At 34.2% G+C, this 23,845-nt stretch overlaps 2 protein-coding genes and 1 pseudogene across 5 annotated transcripts in view; 1 reads left to right on the top strand and 2 right to left on the bottom strand.

The window, feature by feature from the left end:
* The window catches only part of LOC125837875 (exocyst complex component SEC3A-like), a 34,304-nt gene extending 19,374 nt beyond the window's left edge, over positions 1-14,930 (bottom strand). For all 4 annotated transcript variants that reach the window (XR_007443542.1, XM_049516948.1, XM_049516949.1 and 1 more), the window contains exons 1-8: positions 14,679-14,930; positions 14,526-14,596; positions 14,261-14,341; positions 14,123-14,190; positions 13,953-14,055; positions 5,855-6,003; positions 3,342-3,459; positions 2,840-2,944 (exon numbers count right to left, since the gene is read on the bottom strand). Coding sequence is in view for 3 of the 4 variants with exons in the window: in XM_049516948.1 (XP_049372905.1) it covers positions 2,840-2,944; positions 3,342-3,459; positions 5,855-6,003; positions 13,953-14,055; positions 14,123-14,190; positions 14,261-14,341; positions 14,526-14,596; positions 14,679-14,856 (873 nt within the window). In the remaining variant the exon portion in view is untranslated. The remainder of the gene's footprint in view (positions 1-2,839; positions 2,945-3,341; positions 3,460-5,854; positions 6,004-13,952; positions 14,056-14,122; positions 14,191-14,260; positions 14,342-14,525; positions 14,597-14,678) is intronic.
* A 4,141-nt stretch (positions 14,931-19,071) lies between these two features.
* Positions 19,072-19,593, bottom strand: LOC125837855 (ethylene-response factor C3-like; annotated as a pseudogene).
* Positions 19,594-22,438: 2,845 nt separating this feature from the next.
* Positions 22,439-23,584, top strand: LOC125837854 (uncharacterized). Its single transcript, XM_049516923.1, has 3 exons — positions 22,439-22,623; positions 22,706-23,256; positions 23,349-23,584. Exons 1-3 carry the CDS (start codon positions 22,439-22,441, stop codon positions 23,582-23,584), a joined length of 972 nt encoding a protein of 323 aa, XP_049372880.1.
* Positions 23,585-23,845: the final 261 nt, after the last annotated feature.

The following is a 23,845-nucleotide window of genomic DNA, read 5'->3' as shown; positions in this document are numbered from 1 at the left end:
TATCGCACTGCTGCATGTGTGAAACTTCTTCAGAAGGTGGTTCTTCCCTACTTTTGTTATTCTCCTTCATCTCAGTTTCTATCTCTCATGACTCAACAATTTCAAGGAACTAAATAGCTAAGTTTTTTACGGCTTCAAAATCTTTAAAAGAGGTCTGTGCATCATGCTTTTTTTCTTTTTGGTCATATTTGATGTAAAAGTTGTAGGGCTTGAGCTTTAACTTGATAAAAACTTTAGGCCCAATTTAAATTTTGAATGGACTCTAACTAGCCCCTTCATTTAATTTTGAATGATCCCCACTTGTCTCAACATGTGACTTGGCACATAGGTCTGACCTACCTCCCTTATTTTGACTTCTATAGGTATCATCGTACCTCTCCTTACCCATCGTGTTACTTTGAAAGAACTTTTGGGTAAAGACCATGGGGGATTTTTCTTTTCCCGTGGAATACCTCACCGGAATTTCAGCCTAGACCTGCATTTTGAAGATCATCCCATAACTTTCAACCATCACCTCTTTCAAAATATTGCGACCATCACCTTGGATCTTAATTCTTGCCCATTTAAGATGATTCCCTAGGTTGGTTTCCTCTGTTTCATCAACCCCCCCATAAAAATTGCCAATGGCTTTGAACACTCTTTGGGTCCACAGGTGGGGAGGAAGACCGATTATTTGGACCCAAGTAGCCTCGATTTCCTTCTTCTCCTATATCATTCATTCCTTAGGGTTCAACCATTGGAGTCTGATAGAAATTTTCATGTAATTCCAGTCACCCTCCATCACTTGATGTGTTGTAGCTTTGGAAGAGAATTCGAAAAGAAAGAGACCTCTCCCATCTCATAGACATAAGTCCATGTGCCAGCTTCCAAAGGTTATTAGCCCATCTTCTCACTTCAGTTAGGGTAGTTGTGGCATTAAATTCACCTACCAGACTCCTTTTTAAAACCTCGTTTTGATTTAGCAACGAGCCTTCAATGCTAATGATTCCTTCATCTTTCACTTCAACCCCTTTATAAGCTTCTATACCTTCTATGTTCCCTCATTTAGAGCTCCTGAGCATTTCTGCATAAGGAATTTTGTTGTCTGTTAGCCTATGTTCCTCTAGGTTGTTCTTCATCCTATGGCTGTTAATGAACCTTTCCGTTTTTCCTACAATCCCTGTCTACCCAGCATTGAATGTTGCCTCTGGGATAATGATGACGGATCTCCTTCCCCCTCTTCCATTTATAAGGCTTATGTACCTACCATATTTGTCAAAATTACGGGCACAAAAGATCTCTGCTAGAGGCTCTGTTTTCTTCCATCACCTAACAGTGTTTCCTCTTGTCCTGGATACCTCCTTCAGTGTTTTCACTATGCACTCCATCGCCTTCATGTTGAAGGAGGTTCTTACAATCGAGTTCTTGCTTCTTTCCGTCCATTCGCCAATTAAATATATGAATCAATTAACTAGGAAAAGAAAAATAAACATTTCTGGTAAGATTAAATAGAAGCGCCAAAAAAAATAAAAAATAACTGTTATAGAATGTATGTAGACTTAATCTTAGTAATATACATAGCTATATATAGGCAGCAGATTTAAAGGGATCACTGCAGATCTATAGGAATCACTCTTAATTTCTTTCCATAGTTAGCACCTTATGTATTGTATTTATTCACTGTTCACCTAATGGAATACGATAAGATCTTCCATTCAATTACATGGTATCGGAGCCTATAGGCTCGTGTCATTTTGGGTTTACGGAAGAAGTTTAGATTTCTATTCCACTGATTTAAAGTGGTCAGTCTACTATCACCACCACAGAAGGAGGCGGAGTATATTTTCCGGCCAAACCAGTCTTCACTGGCATCTGGTTGTGAAGAGAGTGGTTGTCACGCACCCCTCATATAGTTCTTTTGTTCATCACGCACCGGCACGTAACGGTGTGTGTCTGGCTAAATTGATTGGGTTTTAAATTTTTGGCATCGACACGTATTTCTTTCCTTAGTTAGCACATTATGTATTGTATTTATCCACTGTTCACCTATTGGAACAAGATAAGATCTTCCACTCAATTGCATTAACCAATATCAATTTTTAACCCACTTTTCAACTATGGCAAGCAACAATCTCTCTTTTAATGCCCCAAAAATTTTCACCGATGAAAACTAGCAAATTTGACTGGTGAGAATGAAATCATATTTTGAAACCTATGTTATATGGGATATCGTGATGGAAGAAAACTTTTTGCAACAACTCCTTGCAAGTCTATCATTGTACCAAAAAAAAAAGCACTTTCAAAAGAGCTTATAAACAAGACAAGATTATTGAGAATGTTTTTAAGCAAAAAATCAAAAGAAGAAAATTCGCAAGTTCAAAAACAATGAAAATAATTCAGCATCTACTGCCAAAGTCGAAATTGAGGAGGAGCATATTCTAAATTGCAATAATTAAAGCAAAGGAGAAGTGTTGAAATTCTTTTTCAGTTACTGAAGTAACTTTTTAGCATAATAAGTTACTTAGATTTAGGATAAGTAATTTATGGTTTGAATCAAGAAGGGATTCATATTCCTTTTTGATTAATTAGTTACTACAGTGTTAAAATCCATGAATTCTGGAAAGGAACTACAAGCAAATTTTTGTGGTGGATTCACAAAGAAGGGAAAGAACTATGATTCAAAGTTAAGTTTCACATTCAAGTGATTCGCCAATTAAATATATGAATCAATTAACTAGGAAAAGAAAAATAAACATTTCTGGTAAGATTAACTAGAAGCGCCAAAAAAAATAAAAAATAAAAATAAAACTAAAAATAAAATAAAATAAAATAAACAGAAGCGCCATGCAGAAATTCTTACTGATTCAATGTCTTCTCTCATGTGTCTAAGTTTTACATTAAAGATGCCCAACCACTCATCCATATCTTCAACACAGTTGGTGGCCGATTCAAGCCCATGCAAGACCTGGTAGGACCAAAAATTTAGGCACAGAAGCATACATTTATCTTTATTTAAAAAATGGAATGGTCGCCTCATCTTACTAAAGGCAAAATATGGAATGGTCACCTCATCTTACCCAAGGCAAGATATAAATGTTACACATAATCAAGTGTGAGAGCATACATATCGGGGAAATGGTAGTAAGTTGAATCTAAGGAACAGAGAACAAGACAAACTTTGCCTGCTATTGCTCTTGGCAGAGAAGAAGTTCATAAAGAACGAGCCAAAAGTCTTATCAAAGTAAAAGGTTATCAATTGTCATAAAGAGGAAAACTGTAGCAACTCCTGAAATAGAAACCAAACTCTTCTCTGCCACTAGCATCAAAGCAATAAGAACTCTTCACAAAAATAAATGGGTCACCTCATCTATTAATGGCTCATTCTCCAAAATGGCATGCACATTAGCAGCTTCCAAAGCTTGAAGCTCTCGCTTCAACCGCTCAGAGAATGCCTCAGCTTCACCAATACCCATTACATAACTGTTGAATTTGAAAACCAGAATCAGGAAATCAACCAAAATAGTGCAAGGGTGAAACAAAGGGTTGTCGATAAAAAAACAGCAACACAACTTAGTAGGAAACTTTAGATCAGGGAGAACACAGTACAGGGTGTGTTTGGCATGAAAGAAAACATTCCAGAAAATGTTTTCCAATTTTCCCATATTTGGTTGGTCAAAATATTTTCTCTAGAAAAACAAGTTCCTTAAAAATATGGATTCATTATCTCTACTCCACCCACCCCCTTCCCTCTCCTTAACCATCCCAATCCTTGCCACCCCAAAGCCTCTACTCCCCACCACATCCCACCCCCATAGTGTGTTGCCAGATAACATATAAATACTCTTGAGATAATATTTCTTTTGCTGACCTACCAAACATTACAAATTAAGAAAGAAACCCACTTATTTTTCAAGAAAACATTTTCCTCCTTACCAAACAAGTGTCTGCTAATAGTGCTGTCTACAACAACTTAGATTCTCCAACTAAGAAAACAATGATAGCCAACACGGTTATTTAGAATATTTTAATTGATTCTTTAAACCCCTATTGTGTAATATCAAACTCAACATTAGATGACTAATCAAGGTTGCAAAAAAGCATAACTACACTTGAAGTATATGGTCTTGTAAACATATAATAGATGAAGAGGTATTTTAAATAGGGAAAAGGGTTTGATATACCCCTCAACTTTGTCATTTAAAGTTGATATCTCACTCATTACAAAAGTGACTCACATATACCCCTACCATTATAAAAATGGACCACATATACCCCAACTGTTACATAAGTGGCTCACATACACCCTTTTTATTTAACAGAGTGAAACTTTTATGTTATATTTATTTTTTTGATTTGTTTAAAAAACCATGATATATGATCCTTTTCACACATGATTTTTTTTTACTTCTTTGGGTATCATTATTTGAATTTCTTATTCTTATTTTATTTTTTTCTTTTACTTTTTAGTATAAAAATATGAGAAATAGAAAGAAAGATGTGCGAATGAAAAAGAAGAAAAAAGTATGAAAAAAAAAATTCGAAACCAATTTTTTCGAATATGTTGTAATTTATTTTTTATATCCATAAAAAAAAATTGGGACATATATGAGAAAGTTAGTGAAAAAATAAATTTGACCATCAAAATAATAAATCTAAATTAGTCGTTGAATCCAAGAAGCCAAAAAATATGTGTGAGAAGGATCAAATATACCCCCTTCCATGAATATTATTTTTTTATAAAAAAAATTAAAAAATAAATTTAAAATTGATTTTTTTTTCACTTCAGAAAAAGGGTATATGTGAGTCATTTGTGTAACATAAGGGGTATATATGTGCCGATTTTATAGGGAGGGATATATCAGCTCTAAATGACAAAGTTGAAGAATATATCAGACCCTTTTCCCTTTTAAATATATAAAAGTAGATGATTCTTCAATTCTCCATAGCATGGAGAGTTCAAGGCATTGCGAGGTAATTTCTATCAGCAACTAGCTTGACTGATGCAAGATAAGCTCAGCAGTAAAGCAGCTTGCAGGTTAGAACAACCAAACTGTAGGTTCACTGTAGACACAAAATTCAGAAATTGTACTGGCATTTGAATTACTATGTTCATTTGTTAATTCAGCAAGAAGTTAACATAGACAGACCAATTGTAACCACAAGATTTCACACTAATTTTACAACTCTGAAGTCTTGCATTCATAGTCATATGCACACTTTGTAACCAAAACTTCAGTTGTTTGTACTCGACTCTGCTCTTCAGGAATTGTTTCCTAATTATTTCAAGACAAAACTGAACCTATCATAAACTTTAAATCTAGCAATTAATAAAGTGATTAGACATGGGATCGCTGCTTGTACACCATTAGGAATAAAGCACAAAAGAGACTGGAGGGGAATAGACACAAAACAAGGTAGAGAGTTATTTTTATTCAGAGTACTTCAAGACAGGTTTCAATCATTATTCCACTTAAAACTGTATGTTTTGTAAATCTACTCATCTAAAAGCAAGGAATCTGTCTTTTGAAGTAGGTAACACTCCTACCTACAGACCCTAATTCTATGATGCATGAGGATAAGTGCTTTTTTAAAGAAAAAAGAAGTGAGAATACTAGCCAGCTATGTTGCTCAGACTCTTCAAAGATGTCGACAGTTGCGTGTCAGATCCTCCAAAAGTAGTATATTTTTGGAGGATCCGACACGGGTGTGGCAAGAATGTTGGAGAGTCTGAACAACTTAGCTTGCCAGCTCCCTCCATGACATGATAAAGTCGTGGCAAGAGGTCAACTTAAGTAAAGCATACATAAGAAGTTTAGATTTCGAGCAAAAATCAGCACAATGCAATGTCAAGAGAAGTGGGAAAGAGGTTACATACGTGCCTAACAGAGCCTCCATGTCCTCTTCCTCTGCTTGAGATACCAGTTCTCTTTCAACAGTAACTGTCATCTCACCTTCTTCTGCTACAGCAGTGACCGGCCCATCTTGGGGATTAGCCTGTTGCTTGGTAATTGCTGGAGTATTTTCCTATATAAATTAGAATTACATAAAATGCATCAAGCAATCGCTTTTATTTTAGTTCCTGTTTACAAACATATCATGTAATTCATTGCAATGAATAACTATTTCTAATGTCAAAAAAAAGGTAAGTGTTTATGTTCAATTAAATAGTGAATGTGCATATGACCTGCAAAGACATTCTAACTAGAGAAACAAGTGACAACACTTCATTTATAATAATGAATGACTATTTGTTTTACCACTAGTTTCCTTCCTTAACCAGTAGAGTGTTTCCAACTGCATATTTTATAAGAGAACATTCATAAACGACTCTGGATGCTTAAGCAAGATTAATAGAGAGTTTCTTACATGTAAAACTGTTAGCGTGTTGGATAGACTCTAAATAGTTGTACATATCTATGTAATAGCTCTAAATATCTGTGTAATGATGGTGTCAATTGCTTTCTATATATAGGAGATATGAGGGATTAATGTAGCATATTTCTAGTGATATTATAATTAGGAATAGCAGATATTTAGGGGTGTGAATAGCAGATTTTTAGACATGTAAATCAAAGTTCTTTCTATTTAATGGAAGAACTCTCCATTTGAGAGAACTCATTCAACAAACTTGACATGGTATTAGAGCCTACTGGTTTGATTCTTCAAGTCATTCTTCAGTGATTCCTTTCAAGAAAAAAAAATATTTTTTTGAAAGTTTTGGTCTTCCTGACTATTTGTCAATAGTTAGTCCTACACATTTAGGGCTCTTGTGTATTCGAGAACATGACTTCACATCAATTTGAGTCCTTCAATGTTCGTTTCACCGGGAAGAATTATTCTGCCTGGGAGTTTCAGTTTCAACTATTTGTCACCGGAAAAGAATTATAGGGATATGGACGGAAGTGATCCTGCTCTAGTTGATTGTACGAAGTTACGATCAGTGGAAGGTTAAAGATGCTCGGATAACGACATGGATTTAATTGTCCTTAATCTCAGGCCATACAAGACTGCAAAAGCCATGTGGGATCATTTATAAAAGGTTTACAATCAAGAGAATAGTGCAAGACGCTTTCAGCTAGAGCATGAAATTGCTAATTACTCTCAAGGAGGTCTCTCTGTTCAGGATTATTTTTCTAGATTTCAGACCTTGTGGGCTGAATTTACTGATATTGTTTATGCTAAAATACTTGCTGAATCTCTATCTCTAATTCAAGCATTTCATGAGCAAAGCAAGAGAGACAATTTTTTTATGAAATTGCGATTTGAATTTGAGTGTTCGCTCTAACTTGATGAATCGTGATCCGTCTCCTCCCTGGATATCTATTTCAGGGAATTATTTCGTGAAGAGCAGCATCTTTTCACACAAAACGCTTCCAAGCAAGAAAACATTAACACTGTTGCATTTGCTGCTCAGGGAAAAGGAAGGGGAATGGATATGAGCCGAACTCAATGCTATAGTTGCAAAGAATATGGCCATATTGCTAGCAATTATGGTAAGAAGTTTTGTAATTATTGTAAGCAACATGGGCATATCATCCAGGAGTGTCCCACACGTCCTCAAAATCGCAGGATCAATGTCTTTCAAGCAGGGATAAATGGTCCAACTTCTGATAGCTCATTTCATTGGGAAGTAACAATTAATTTGCTACTCCAGCAGCTGGACAAGTTCTTATTCCTGAAATGGTACAACAAATGATTGTGTCAGCCTTTTCAACTTTAGGGATACAAGGTAACGATACTACATCTTATTTTTGTTTGTTGATTCTGGTGCGTCCAATCATATGACTAACTCAGCTAGTGTGCTAAAAAATGTTCATGAGCATCATGGTCCCTCACCAATTCAGAATGCCACTGGTAGTACTTTACCCATTACCAAGGTTGGGGATATTACTCAAACTTTCAAGAATGTTTTTGTATCATCAAAGCTCTCAACTAGTCTTACTTTAGTTGGTCAATTGGTAGACAACAATTGTGATGTGAATTTTTCACGTAATGGTTGCCTTGTGCAGGATAAGGTGTCGGGGATGATTCGCGAAGGGGCCTAAAGTTGGGAGATTGTTTCCTATACACTTTTCCATTTTCCTCATGGTCTCTCTTTTGCTTGTACTTCTACAACTAGTAAGACTGAGTTTTGGCATAAACATCTAGGACATCCAAATTCTATTGTGTTATCTCATTTATCAAATTCTGGTTTATTGGGAAATAAAAAATAATTTTCAGTTTCTTCTTTTGATTGTTCTACTTGTAAATTAGACAAAAGTATAACTCTTCCTTTTCCTAATTTTGGTAGTTATGTTGCAAAGTGTTCTGATCTCATTCATAGTGATGTTTGGGGCATTTCACCAATTGTTTCTCATACTCATTTCAAGTACTTCGTGACATTCTGAGATGATTATAGTCTGTTTACATGGGTGTATTTTCTCCGTTCCAAATCTGAGGTATTTTCCATGTTCCAGAAATTTTTGGCTTATATTGAAACACAATTTTCCACCTCTATCAAAATATTAAGATCTGATTCTGGTGAAGAATATATGTCTCATGAATTCAATAATTTCTCGCTTGAGAAAGGAATCATCTCACAATGCTCTTGTGCATATACACCACAACAAAATAGGTTGTTGAGCGTAAAAATCATCACCTTTTAGATGTCAATCATACTTTATTGATTCAGTCATTTATCCCGTCTAAATACTAGGTGGAAGCTTTGTCTAGTGTTGTATATTTGATTAATAGACTGCCATCTAAAGTATTAAATCTTGAGTCTCTATATTATCGTCTTTATCACAAAAATCCTAGTTATCATAATTTTCATATATTTGGTTGTATTTGTTTTGTGCATTTACCTCCTTCTCAACGCAATAAATTTTATGTTCAGTCTACTAAATGTGCTTTTATGGGTTATAGTACTTCGTGGAAAGGTTTTATTTGCTACGATTCAAGTTCTAATAAGTTTCATGTTTCCAGAAATGTTGTTTTCTTTGAGAATCAGTATTTCTTTCCTACTCATGTTGAGTCATCTTCTATCTCTCCTGCTCTTCCATTTTTGAGGATTTGTCATCATCTTCTAAGCTGTTCAAACCTGGATTTGTATATGAAAGACGTCGACCAACTTTACCCCTTCCCGAAACAGATTTGCCACTTGAGACTGCTCCACAACCAGAATCTGAGATTTTTTCAAGGCTTTCTCCTCTTATGCCTCCTCGCCGATCAACTAGCATATCTCGTAGCCCTAACTTGTATGGTTTTTCTTCTACTTTATCCACCATCTCTATTCCAACAGGTTACTCAAAAGTCTCCAAGCTTGAATGTTGGCAAAAAGCAATGGAGGAAGAACTTTTGGGTCTTAAAGAAAATAACACATGGGATATTGTTATTTGTCCTTTGAATGTCCGTCCAATTGGATGCAAATGGGTTTATTCAATTAAACTTCATTCTGATGGAACTCTTGATCAGTACAAAGCTCAATTGGTGGTCCTTGTTAACAAACAAGCATAGGTATGGACTATGTGGAGATTTTTGCACCGGTAGAAAAAATGACTACAATGCGAACTATTATTGCCATAACTGCGTCAAAAAAATGGCATGTTCATCAAATAGATGTCAAAAATGTTTTTCTTCATGGTGATCTCAAAGAAGATATTTATATGAAACCCTCTTCTGGTTTGTTCTCATCACCTACATCAGATGTATGTAAGTTGAAGTAGTCTTTGTATGGATTAAAACAAGCTCCTAGAGCTTGGTTTGACAAGTTTCGGTCTACTTTGCTTTAATTCTCTTTTGAGGAGAGCAAATATGATTCATCTTTGTTTCTTCAAAAAACATCAATTTTTTTGGTGTTTGTAGATGATATTATTATCACAGGAACTGATTCTTCACTAATTGCTATCCTCCAACCATAGCTTAAGGATTACTTTCATATAAAGATTTTGGTACTCTTACATACTTTTTGGGGTTAGAAGTTCATTATGATTCTTTAGGTGTGTTCTTGAACCAGCACAAATATACTCAAGATTTGATTGTTTTGGTTGGTCTTCAAGAATCTTCCTTTGTAGATACTCCATTGGAATTGAATGTAAAGTATCATCGTGCGGAAGGAGATCTTCTTCCTGATCCAACTTTGTATCAACAACTAGTTGGGAGTCAAAATTATCTTATTATTACTCTGCCTGATATCTCTTTTGCATTTTAACAAGTGAGTCAATATATGCAGGCTCTTTGCCATCTACATTTGGTGGTTATTCGTCGTATTATTCGATATCCCTTGGGAAGATCTACTAGTGGATTATTCTTTCCTAGTAGTTCTCTGATTCAGCTTACTGCATTCAATGATTCTGATTGGGCTGGATGTCCTGATACTCATTGTTCTGTCACGAGTTGGTGTATGTTTCTTGGAGATTCCTTGATATCTTGGATGAGCAAGAAGCAAGACCGTGTTTCAAAATCTTCAACAGAATCTGAGTCGCGCTGCTTGCTCAGAGATTGTTTGGCTTCGTGGTTTACTTGCAGAAATTGGATTTCCTCAATCTAGTCCCACTCCTCTCCATTCTGGCAACATAATCCGATTTATCATGAAAGGACCAAACACATAGAAGTGGATTGTCATTCTATTAGAGAATTTGTAGATAAGAGGGCCATTACTCTTCCACATGTATCCAGTGATCTTCAAATAGCTGATGTTTATACAAAATCTTTGACACGACAACGTCATTAGCTTTTGGTAGGCAAATTGATGTTTTTTTAATTCACCGACATCAATTTGAGGGGGGATGTTAGTATGTTGGATAGATTCTAAATAGTTGTACATATCTATGTAATAGCTCTAAATATTTGTGTAATGATTGTGTCAATTGATTTCCATATATAGGAGATATGAGGGATTCATGTAGCATATTTTTAGTGATATTATAATTAGGAATAGCAAATATTTAGGGGTGTGAATAGCAGATTTTTAGGCATGTAAATCAAAATTCTTTCTATTTAATGGAAGAACTCTCCATTTGAGAGGACTCATTCAGCAAACTTGATAAAAACTACTAACAGGCAAAAATTGTAACATTAGAACTTTAAAGGGCAGAACATGCAAAAGGTTGTTCCAAGTGTAGTGACCTTTCGGAAAGACTTTCCCATCAATTTCACTTAAAAGAACTTCTTCTTTAGATAAGAATCTCAACTTTAACAGACACATTTGTGATCTTCCTTCCACAGATATAAGGCACAAAAGTAAAAGATAACTAGCTCTATCAATTGAGAAGGAATTGATGGAGGAGAGATTGGATAAATTGAGGAGGAATTTCCTCTGGTTGGGTAACAAGGAAGGAAAGGGTATTCACCTTGCAACTCAGTAAGAAATCTGGTGAGCTGGGTGTTCAGAATTTAGGGCTGCAAAACATATGTCTATTATCAAAATGGTTGTGGAGGTTTGGTAAAGAGGATCATGCTCTTTGGGAGGATGTTATCATTAGCAAATATGAACGGACTAAGCAATGGACAACCAATACTGTGACTAACACATATGGGGTCTCAGTTTGGAGGACTATCAGAAATTTGTGGCCTAAATTGTCTGGGAGCATAAGTTATAAGGTGGGTGAAGGGACTAGAATTCTATTCTGGAAATACAAATAGATCGGCCAGAACTCACTCATGGAAGATTTTCCAGATTTATTTTCTTTCTGTGACAACCCTGAAGCATCTATTGCTGAGACCTACACTAACCAAGGATGGAATATCATCTTTAGGAGGCTTCTAAATGACTGGAGGAGAGAGTGGCCAACTTACTCCAAAGATTGAATGATTCTCTGATTTAAATACCAGCCCTACTACTATAAGATTGAGACATGATAGGGAGGGAAAATTTTCAGTTGGAAGATTGCACTGAAGAAATTTGTCCTCACAGCCTGGAACATCCATGGACCTTGGAAAAAAATATGGAAATCTAATATCCCTACCAAGATCAAGTGTTTCACATGGCAGGTATGTAGAAGAGCATGTCTGACTAGGGAGAAACTGAAAAAGAGAGGTTTTGAGATTGTCTCAAGGTACTTCTTTTGCTATGAAAAGGAGGAAACAAATAGTCATATGCTTCTTCATTGTAGAGTGACTTCTCAGGTGTGGCATATGTTTCTCAATCTCCTCCAAAAACCATGGATGATGCCTGAGCATACGGCAGATCTTCTAACCTGCTGGATGAGGAGAGGTGGGAGTAAAAAACGGAAAAAAGGGTGGAGCCTAGTCCCTTCTTACATATGGTGGTCAGTCTGGAGGGAAAGAAATAAAGATGTTTTGAGAATATTACTTATCCAATGCATAAAGTAAAAGAAAACTGCATTAATACTTATATTTTTGGTGTAAAGAAGAGGGTATAGATGAGGTAGAACAGCTAGCAAACTTCCTAGGCTCTGTAATTACGATTACTTGCATTGTAATTTTTTTGATGGTTGACACCATACCCACATTGCTAAGGAATACAACTTTACCTTGCTCAAAAAAAGAAGAAGAGATAACTAGCTCTATCAAATATGTAATTGATAATATAGATTAGAAGAAGAAAAATTGACACTAATTGAGTCCATCTTCAGAAACTAGACAATACATTTGTATACTTTATCAGATAATGGGAATGATCTTATTTTCTCACATCAAACGAAGAAACAACATGAATGACTATATTATCTTAAGAGCAACCTTATCACTTCATTCACATGCCTGTTGTGCAGTTAAAATCAGGGGGGAAGGGGGAGAGGGGGGAGGGGAGATACAACACTAAATTAACAAAAGTGGAAACATTAGGGATTTTAAGAGGAAGACAAGAGGCAATAAGTTGATCAATGCCACCACCTAGGCTTCTCTGGTTCATGGACAGGCCAAAGTGGGATTGAACTTTTAGTCATATAATCATGGAATTGGGAATAAATAAAAATATTGGTATCTCAAGTTTTGTATATGCAGAATTGAAGGTGGGATTGAAGATTTCTGGAAAACATATACTTTTGGAGGCAAAGGTAACTGTGTATTCACAACAGAACTCATCGTCAAACAAATGATGAGAATAGGCCACTTACAATCTCATCAAAGCATAGGCCACTTACAATCTCATCAGAGCATAACAAAAACTACCCTATGGGAGATTACAAGTTTCCTATGAAATCAACAAAAAGTTCTATATCCCCCACCATAGGCAATTCATTCTAATCTTATGAATGTTGTTTCTCTTTCAAAAGCATCTTGCATTTTTTTCTTTCCACAAAGCCCACCAAATGCATGTTGGGATTAATTCCCATAAGTCTTCTCCAGATTCTTTTCTTCCTATCTCCTTCCAGCTATTCAGCAACTCCTTTGTGATTTTTGGCACTACCCAGCACACACCAAGAATGCATAAGAACATACTCCACAATTTGCAGTTGTTCTGCAATGAAGGAATAGATGCCCATTGAATCATGCATCTTGTTCACACATAAAATACCTTGTTAAAAAAAGCTCAAGTGGTGGTATTTCTGCTCCTCTCAGGCCATTCGTACCATTCCCCTAGCACTCCTTTAATTCTCTTGAGGTCAAAAGACTTGAACCTATCGCAAAGTAGATACCGTCCATTAGAGTAGAGGAAGGCTTAGAAAAGAGAAGGTTGGAGATGGAGATTCCCGGTGATCAGAAGGACCCTAGAAAGAAGAGATTTTGGTGGGTCTATTTCATTTCTTGGGAGTCATGTCTGGGAGAAGAAATTGCTAGTAGTTCAACCTATAGGCAAACATATACTTAGCTTGTGTGTATTATATATTGCATAACAATTAATTCTAAAATAATTTACATCATAAAGAAATTAATGCTTAGCAAGAAAACTATTTTTCTAATATACCAAATTAGGCGAAACTAACTAAAAAAATCCTTATGACATGGAGTAACTAAATGAAGCAAGTCAAGTTTCAAGCGAGGGCCTAGGCTATATGTTGGAAGATACTGGGCGGAACTTTTATATGTACCTTTGCCCAAAGAGCCATCTCTACCACATCTATGCCAACAACCTTGGGAAGACGACCAAGGACATCCTTACAGATGTTTAGGATGCAAAGCAAAAGGCGGTTCCTACAATTAGTTAAAAGAAAAGTGATTATACAGATAAAATAGAGAGTAGTCATTATTATAGAAATACCTATCGTCAACGTTACGCATTGTCCACTGAGGTGGAGTAACACTTTGACTTCTGAGATTATCGAAACCCTGTATGAAGAATAAGGTCCATATATTAGATGGACGTGGAATTGGAAAATAATTTAGGTTTGAGTATTACCAGCATGAATGTACAGCCACTTGGATCATTAGTTACGAGCTCGACCTTTGAAAGATGCTTAAGCTTGTACAACTTTGCAGGCTACATGTGGAAGCATAACATTATTGTGAGAGGTAGTTAGCACAAGTTCAGTTGGGTCCGTCTATCTATGAGGGTAAGTAAAATAATCCGGCAAGTTTAGAGTTTCCTTATACAGAACCAAATAAATGTTGCATAATTAGAACATTGTGAAATAATGTGGAGTAGTGAAAAAGTAAGTATTTACCTCAAGTACTCCACCATTAGAATATTTTAAGACACGAAGAAAAGCTTTAGTGCGTTGGCCTTTAGCTTTTGCTGCACAAAGCACATGTTATGAAGGAGAAAACTGTGAAATTACATGTAACAACACTGAAAAACAAAAGTTGAAAAGTCGTACTGGAGATTGCGAGAACTCTGGGTTTAGCCATAGCACCACGGCTCAATTTTCCGGCAATGCCTATGATGCCGCTGGTTTTGGCAACACGGATCGACATTACAACTTGTTGTTTTGTGCCTTCAATAGCCGCCTCGCAAGCTCTTCGTAGCTCCTCATCGTCCGCGCTCGATTTCGCCATCCTTGCAAAATGTCTAAAACATTAAAACCCGCAATTCAATAAAAGCACTCCATCAGGAGAAAAATGTGGACAAGTTTGTTACAATTAGTATTTTTTTATTTTTTTTTTATCCTTCACATCTTTTTTAACTTAGTGTACCCGTAATGTCTAAAGTTTATTATAATTGCTTCAAATATAGAGGAGGCCCATTCACGTGGGATTTGATAATAAGTTCCTCAACTTTGTCATTTAGAACGCATATATTCTTATTTTTAAAGTGGCTCATATATATCTCTATTGTTACACAAATGACTCACATATATCATTTTCCTCTAATGAAAGTGAAGAACATTTTTTTATTAAAAATTAATTCAAGGAGGGGTATATTTTATTCTTCTCACACATATTTTTTTTACTTTTTAAATTCTACGGCTAATTGAATTTATTATTTTGATTGTCAAAATTATTTTCTTCACTTATTTTCTTATAAATTTTATTATAGATGTCCTAAAAAAAATTACAGATATAAAAACTAAATTACAATATAGCCGAAAAAAATAGTTTTAATTTTTTTTTCTTTTTTTTCATTCATACTTCTTTCTTATTTCTCTTATTTTACACTGACAAATGATAGAAAAAATGAAATAAGAATAAGAAATTCAAATAATAATAATCAAAGAAGTCAAAAAATAATTTATGTGTGAAAAATATTAAATACATAAAAAAAATTAAATATTAAAAATAAAAAAATAATTTAAAATTAATTTTGTAACTTTAAGGACTCCATACAAGCCACTTAGCTTTTAACACATAAGAAATTAAACAATAAGAGTAAAACAATAGTCCAAGTCCAATAGTTTTATAAAAGAAAAGCGGAAGTCTAAAACACTTGTCTCACTATAGTCATCTAGTAAAATAGAATGAAATTGGGTCTAGCCCATACATCATGTCCAAAAGTGAAATATATGAAAGAAGGTGAAACAATGAACATCAGTCCTCAAAACATGAGGACTCACCAAAGCTCGGAAATCTCGAAATCAACCACTAGTCACGAAACTGAGAAACCTGACTGTCGGACCCTACATTTGGAGAAATGTAGGCAAGAGTATGCGTTAGTACAAAACAATGTAACAAGTATAACAGCTATGCATAAAACATTTAAAACATGGTAAAAAGGACATTTCATTTCATGGCATGCAATTGACCAAGCTAAACACATGATATAAAAAAGGGTTGGAAAACATAAGTCATGAAACCATGGCCAATGCAAGCTAACATCATTTAAAGTCTTTGAACACAATGAGATACTTCTTGAAGTAACCTTAGTTCATTATTAATGTGGGGAATTAATCTTAACCAACATATAGACCATGTGAGCTATAACATGATCCCCTAGTGTCTCCCACACTGAAAAGGGGTGTCCTACTTGCCAAGGTAAAGACCATAAATCTAAGCTAAAGTGGATCCACTAGCTAATGTTTATCTAGAAAATCATCTTATGGGGGTACATAGGTAAGGGATAAGAAGGTTGTTTCTAGAAACCCGGCATCTACTAACGGAAGAGCTTCCATCTCAATATTCTTTCGGTGCTAAGCATAAATCCCACAAATTAGTCATTTCTTCTTGTTCTTATTTTATCCATGGAAAGGCACATCACCTTGCCAATCCAAGCTAAGTCATCATCCATGGAAAGGTATCTTTCAATCACCAATCAAAGCTAGTTTCATTAGGATAACTCTTAATCTTTGACTCAATTAGGTGAGAAAAACTCTCAACCATAGAATCCTTATTATGTGAGAAAACCTTTCACATCTTACTTTTGTGCATATATGAGAATATCCTTTTAATAACGTAACAACAACATCACCTTTGATGCTTTACTCTCAAAGCATCTTTAAAACATTTGCATAGATTTCATAAGAAAATGCATAAGTCCCTAATTTACCTTTCAAGGCTCAAAACTCACTTTCAATCATCAACATTTAGAAAACATGGGTTAGATATGGAATTCATCATAAATTCATGTAAAGCTAGCAATACATGCTTAATTTCATAAAACTCTTCCCTTACAATCAAAATCCCACATCCATATTATTTATAACTTGAAAACATGGGAAAATATGAGTTCATGGGGAAATCATCATAAAATCATAGTATTTCATCAATTCATTCATAAGAGATCATAATTCAATCATTTAAATCAATAATCAAGAGAACTCGTGATAATTGAAGAAAACCCTAACTCAATTGGGGATTTCTAACTTTGAAAATAGAGGAATTTGGGAACTCCACGAATGGAAGGAATCCATGGATGAAAAATATCAAACCTCAAAGCCAAATGCTTATCTTCAATTGAGGAATTGAATGTTGACCTTGATCCTAGCTTGAACCCTTCTTCTTCTTCAAGTTTCTAGAGAGAGAAATATTTTGGAGATGAGAATTGATCTTTCTTTTGTGAATTAGGAAGAATGCCTGAATGACTTGAATTTGGGGTTAAAATACTTATATAGAGGTCTTAATGAAGGGTAAAACGACGTAGTATAGAAGTTAATTAATTATAAAAAGACTCAACTGCCCCTAGACTTAATTGTCGACCTCCCATCTACGGACTCTAGTCGATGGACCGTGGTCTGACCTACCGTCTGTCCTGGTGGACCATTGATGGAGGTCAGAAAGGGTTCTTGGGCCTCGAACCATGGACCGTGGTCGGGCCAATGGTCTGTTGGTCAGGCCGTGGTCCTGAGCTTTATGCTCTTCTCCTGCAGGGCCACCCACGGACCACACCTGCGATCTGTGGTCCCATCCACGGGTCGTGGGTGGTCCTCGTGGTTGCCACCTGCAGTTTTCTAAAGTCAGCCATAATGCCCTCTTTCGGATCCGAGGTGTTACATGTGTGAGCCTATTTTGTAACGATATGGGCATATGTGAGCCACTTTTGTAACGAGAGACATATCAACTCTAAGGCCTCATTTGTTTTCATTGAGATTAAGACGTTTGAATCTGAATGCACATCTGAATATTAAGATGTAGTTTCTAGGTCTAAACATTGAATCATTAATATTGTTTGTTTTCAATATTTGAATGTGCATAATTTATCTTTTTTTAAATTAGGAATTAAACAGTATATCAACAAAAGTTATAATCCGAAACTAAAATAACTTCTTCCAAAAAAGTCGTTTCAAGAATAAGACTATAAACCACCCCTCCCCCACCCAAAAAATGATTTGTTTGTCTTCTAAAACAATTTTTTCACAAGAAACAATGATGACTTCTTCCAAAGATGTTTTAACAGCCAAAAAATTGTGATAAGAAGAGTTCTTCATAAATATTAATTCGCCCAAGAATATTGTATATATTAAAAATACTAGTATACGTACCCGCGCGATGCGTGGTCATTTTACTCAAAACTTAAATTATTAAATAGTTTTACGATGAACAATCATTTTACTTAAAAATTGAATCATTAAATAGTTTTACAGTGCGCGGTTATATTACTTCAAAATTGAATCATTATATAATTTTACGCATTTAAAGATAACAACAAAAAATAAATATGATTTATGCGAAGTGTTTATTGGTCAAATAACATTATATTTTTTGCAATTCTTTATTGTCTAAATTATTGATAGCAATTTTTTGTATTATTTAATTTTGTTGCATTAGTTTTTAAACGAATTCTCAGTGAACATATTTTCATATTATCTCAATCACTCTTTTTGTAAATTATCTTCTATTGTGTATTTTAATTTTGTCATCATATAGAATTTAACATGTAATCGAAATAAGATTATATTAATTCATAGTGTTAAATTGAGATTTTGTATCCAAAATATAAGAAGAGATGTTCTCTTTTTTCAATTTTTTCGCTTATGAAAAAGCTATCGATACTTTTAAGGATTGTCTTTTTATATTATATGTGATAGCTAATACGAAAAAGGGTCAAAATTGCCCCTAAACTATGAGATATAGACCATTTATACCCTTCGTTATATTTTAGAATAAAAAATACCCCTGCCGTTATCCTAAGAAACCACAATTACCCTTAAGACTTAACATAAGTGATTTAGCAAGCCACATGGCACTAATTCCGCCACATAGGCCTGCCAACTAGGATACTCACTACAAAAATTTACCCAATTAATAATTCAACCCTAACCCATGAAAAAACAATCAAACAAATGAAGTCCTAATTCAACATTATATAAAACGGAGCAAGCTGAAAAACAGGGGAAGAAATCACCAATTTGTGATACTTTGTGACGAAATTAACAATTCCTCTAAATACTCAACACCCAAATCTTCAAACACCACAACATCTTTTCTTGTTCTGTTTCTTCTACTCACACTTTCTCCTCATTGAATATCTCTTCTTCAATTCATCAATCACCGGAGAACAATTCTCATCAAATCTACACTTAATTTCACTTAACGACTCCTTCACTATCTCCACAGGAAAATTAAGTATAGCCATCGAACCTCTCATAGCAAATGCAGCTTGATCATACGCTAACACAACTTCTTCAGCATTATCAAATGTACCTAGCCATACACAAACACCATTCCTCATAGAATCACGAATTTCAGTAGGAAATTTCCCCATTGCCTCTTTCTAACACCTCTGTAATTCTTTTCCTTTTCGCGATCTTCTTCATATGAGGTCACTTCCTCTTCCTTTATTCCATAGCTAGACGACGAGTTCACTGTTTCTAGCGATGATCCTTCAGCAACCACTACAAGAAAATATACATACGACGACATTATTTTGGTGACATTTGAAACAAATGTCGGAAAATAAAGAATTTCACGATATTTAAGAACAAAATGTCATAACACAATGACATTTGATGTCAAATGTCGTAAAAAAAATGACATTTGGTATCAAATATCGTAAAAATAATGACATTTGGTCCAAAATGTCACTATGATAATGACATTTATTGCAAAATGTCATTGTTTTTAGCGACATTTAGCGAAAATGTCATTTAAATGATGGCATTTGCTACAAATATTGAATATAATATGACATCTATTACAAAATGTCATTGGTTTCAGTAACATTTAGAAAAAATATCGCTTAAATAGTGACATTTAATATAAATGTCGAATATATTATGACATTTACTGCAAAATGTCATTGATTTTAGTGACATTTAGAAAAAATGTCACTAAAATAGTGACATTTGTTGTAAAATGTCATTGATTTTAGCGACTTTTAGCAAAACTGTTGCTAAAATAGCGACATTTAATACAAATGTCGAATATATTAAGACATTTATTGCAAAATGTCGTTGATTCGATCGACATATATATAGTGAAAATGTCACTAAAACAGTGACATTTTTATACAAATATCGAATATATTATGTCATATGTTGAAAAATGTCATTGATTTTTATGACATATGATGAAAAGTACTGTTAAACTCAGGGGTGGATCCACGTGAGTTCATGAACCCCCTCGGCAAAAGATTACACGGTATATATAAGGTAAATTTTATGTATTTCTGTAGATATATATATTTTGAACCCCCTCAATAACAAAGAGAAACTGATGGCGTAGTGGCAAGTCCCCCTGAAATTAAGTTGTATGTCAATGGTTCGAATCTTTGTGTAAGCATTTTATCTTTCTCTTTTTTTGTTTCAGTTTTTTGTAGTTTTTTTTTTTTAATTTCAGTTTGTTTTTCAAGTTTTTTTTAGGTTTTTTTTTACTTTAAAAAACGTGCTAAAAGTGTGGTTTTAAACCCAAAAGAATTCAAGGTTCCCATTTCTAAAGGCTTATTTACACGTTTATACTTTTATTTTTCGAACCCCCTAAAGGAAAATCCTGGGTCCGCCATTGGTTAAACCTATTATTAGTCGCTAATTACGGATATTTACACCTAATTTTTAAAAGGGCGGATTTTTTAAGTATACAAATTAACAATTGTATTTACACCAACATAGCAATACTTTTTTTTTCAATTATATAGCAATACTTTTTTTTTCAATTATATAGCAATACTTTTTTTTCAAAAGTATAATTTAAATTTAAAAAAAAAAAAGATTTTCCAAATCAGCCATGCTTATCCCACTTCCCATAAATTTCTCCAATAATTTTACCTTCCCTAATTTATTCAAATATGCTATATATTATCTCCCATAAAAAAAGGTTTCCTACCAAAAGCATAACTCCTTTCTCTGACTTGAAAAATCGGCCAAAAAAAAAATGATTATTGAAAAAAATGCATACCAATAATTTCTCAATTCTAATTCAACACAATGGGCGATGGGACTCGGCAGGTAATTATATAAAAAATAATTCTCATGATTTTTTATTTTGTGATTGAATTTTATTTTTCACAAATATCTATTTTGTACTTTTTGGTAGTTATTCGTTTTATATATTTTGTCAATTTTGGTGTAAATTAATTCATACAATTTGGTTGACGTTCGGGATCGGCAAAATTAATTCATACAATTTTGGTGTAATTTCAACAATTTCGTATGATTTTGTTGTACATTGATGTGTAAAATTTGTTTTTAGTTAAAGTTTATGTTTAATTGGTATGATGTGTTCCGTATGGTAGCAAATATTTTATATCAATAAGTTTTCAATATGTATTTCTGTATTTGTTTAGGTATTTGATCTGGTATAATTGTCACTAATAGCTGACACCAAACAAATAGCTTGATGCATGATTTGGTGTATTGTTTGGTCAAATTATAGTATCTTACTTATGAACGTATATTAAAGTGAGTGTAGTTATAAATAATTTGGTGTAATTGGTGGTGTCAAAAACTACAAGTTTGACGATCTATGGTATATAATTAGAACCTCGTAATAAATTTATGTTACATATTTTAGTGAATTTTAAGTATGTGAATTGGTGTAAATAATAATGTGCAAAATAGTTCGTACATTTACTGATGGTAACCTGATAAAATCATAAATTTTAAAAATTGTTTTAAGGGTATGTAATCTTTGACTGTTTTTTTTTACGTTTATTATATGGTTAAAATATTGGTAAATACTTTGGTATTTGTTTGACTGTTTTTTTAAGATAATTACATGGTTAAGTTTTTGGTAAATAATTTGGTATTTGTTTGACTGTTTTTTTAAGATAATTAAATGGTTAAATTTTTGGTAAATAATTTGGTATTCAATAAATGGCCTATATACCAACGAAAATCAATGTATGAACAAATCTAAATAAGTTGATGACTGTAGTAGGTAATTCTGAAAGTTCCTTTTAATATTAACAAAGAATTTGTTATTTTAAACAGGCAATTACGTGGATTACAATATTGAAGGAGTTATGTATGATCCAACCGCCAAATATGAAGGCTTGCTTACAGCTATAGCTTCACAATTGGGAGTGGACACAACAATTTATCATTTGGAACTAAGGTATTTCGTGAGTGGTCCATCTCCACCAATGAAGATACATAACGATACGGGAGTGCAAGTTTATTTAGATCAAAAGAGATGCAATTCAGATTTCTTTTCAAAATATCCTTTATGTGTGACATGTGTGGACAAAGCTATGGAATCCATTGAGTACCAAACAAATGTCCAAACAACGCGTCAACATATTGTGGGATCCAACACACTATGTTTGACTAACATGGATCCAATTTTGGAATGTTACATTGAAGAATCACAAGGAACGGAAATAATTGCAAATCCTCAACACTATTTGGTGGCCGAGGATCAAGTTTATATAAACAAGCAAACTATATCGGAAGTTATGAAGCGATATGCATTTCTAAGAGAGTTTTGTTTCGTTGCAAAAAGATCAAGTCCTACCTGGTGAGTTATTATATATGTTGATTTAAAAATTATCAATATATTTTAACAACTTACCATGTATTTAATGGATGAGTTTTTGCAGTTACTATCTAAAGTGTGCTACAGAAAACTGTTCATGGGTTTTTAAATCCTCATGTTTGAATAATTCAAAGTTATTCAAAGTGAGGAAATTCTATGATACACATTCATGTCCATTGAAGGACCGGATTCAATCAAAGCGACAATCAACAAGTGGTGTGCTTGGGGCAATGTTGGTTGAAAAGTATGTCGATCTGAAGACCGTTTACACACCAACAGACATACAAGCAGACATGCTAAGGATACATGGTATTTCATTAACATACATGCAAGCATGGAGAGGTAAAAAAAAAGCTTTCGAGACATTAAGAGGTGACCCTGCCGAATCATATGGAAAAATTCCAACATATCTATATATATTGGAGAAGACATATCCAGGGACAATTGTGAATTATAAAAAAGCAGATGAAAATCATTTTTTATATTCATTTACAGCACTTGATGCAAGTATAAGAGGCTGGGAGTATTGTCGACCAATAGTAGTCGTGGATGGTACACATTTAAAATCAACATACGAAGGCACAATGTTGATAGCTAGCACATTAGATCCAAGAGGTACTGTTTATACCATTACCGCAACTAGATTGATTTGTTTTTATATATAATCAATATATGTTGTATTTATTTTGAAGATATTTGTTGTATAGGTCACATCTTGCCGCTTGCATACGGAATAGTTGATTCAGAAAATGATGATTCATGGTTATGGTTCTTTGAGAATTTTAAAAATGCATTCGGTGAAAGGGAAGATATGTGCTTTGTTTCTGATAGAAATAAGAGCATTTGGAATGCTACTGCAGCTGTTTATCCCGAATTCAGACATTACGCATGCATATACCATATATGGACCAATTTACTAAAGAAAACATACAGAGATACATAAGAGGTTAGACCATTATTCTTCAGTTTAGCAAAAGCTTACACTGTTCAAGAGTTTGATGAATTGATGACAAAGATGGATCAAATTAATCCAAAATACCGTGCTTATCTACAAAATGCAAATTACGAGAAATGGTCATGCGCACATTCACCAGTAAAAAGGACTTGGACACTAACAAGTAACATTACAGAGTTACTAAATAACGCTATTCTTGTTGGAAGAAGGTTACCAGTGGTACCATTGTTGGAATTTGTTAGAAAAACA

The sequence above is a fragment of the Solanum verrucosum genome, unplaced genomic scaffold (assembly GCF_900185275.1).
Source record: "Solanum verrucosum unplaced genomic scaffold, falcon-dt-bn FXZP01000262.1, whole genome shotgun sequence".
Taxonomy (NCBI): Eukaryota; Viridiplantae; Streptophyta; class Magnoliopsida; order Solanales; family Solanaceae; genus Solanum; species Solanum verrucosum.
Note: the sequence above shows the minus strand (reverse complement) of the source record. Positions and strands in the feature narration are given on the sequence as shown.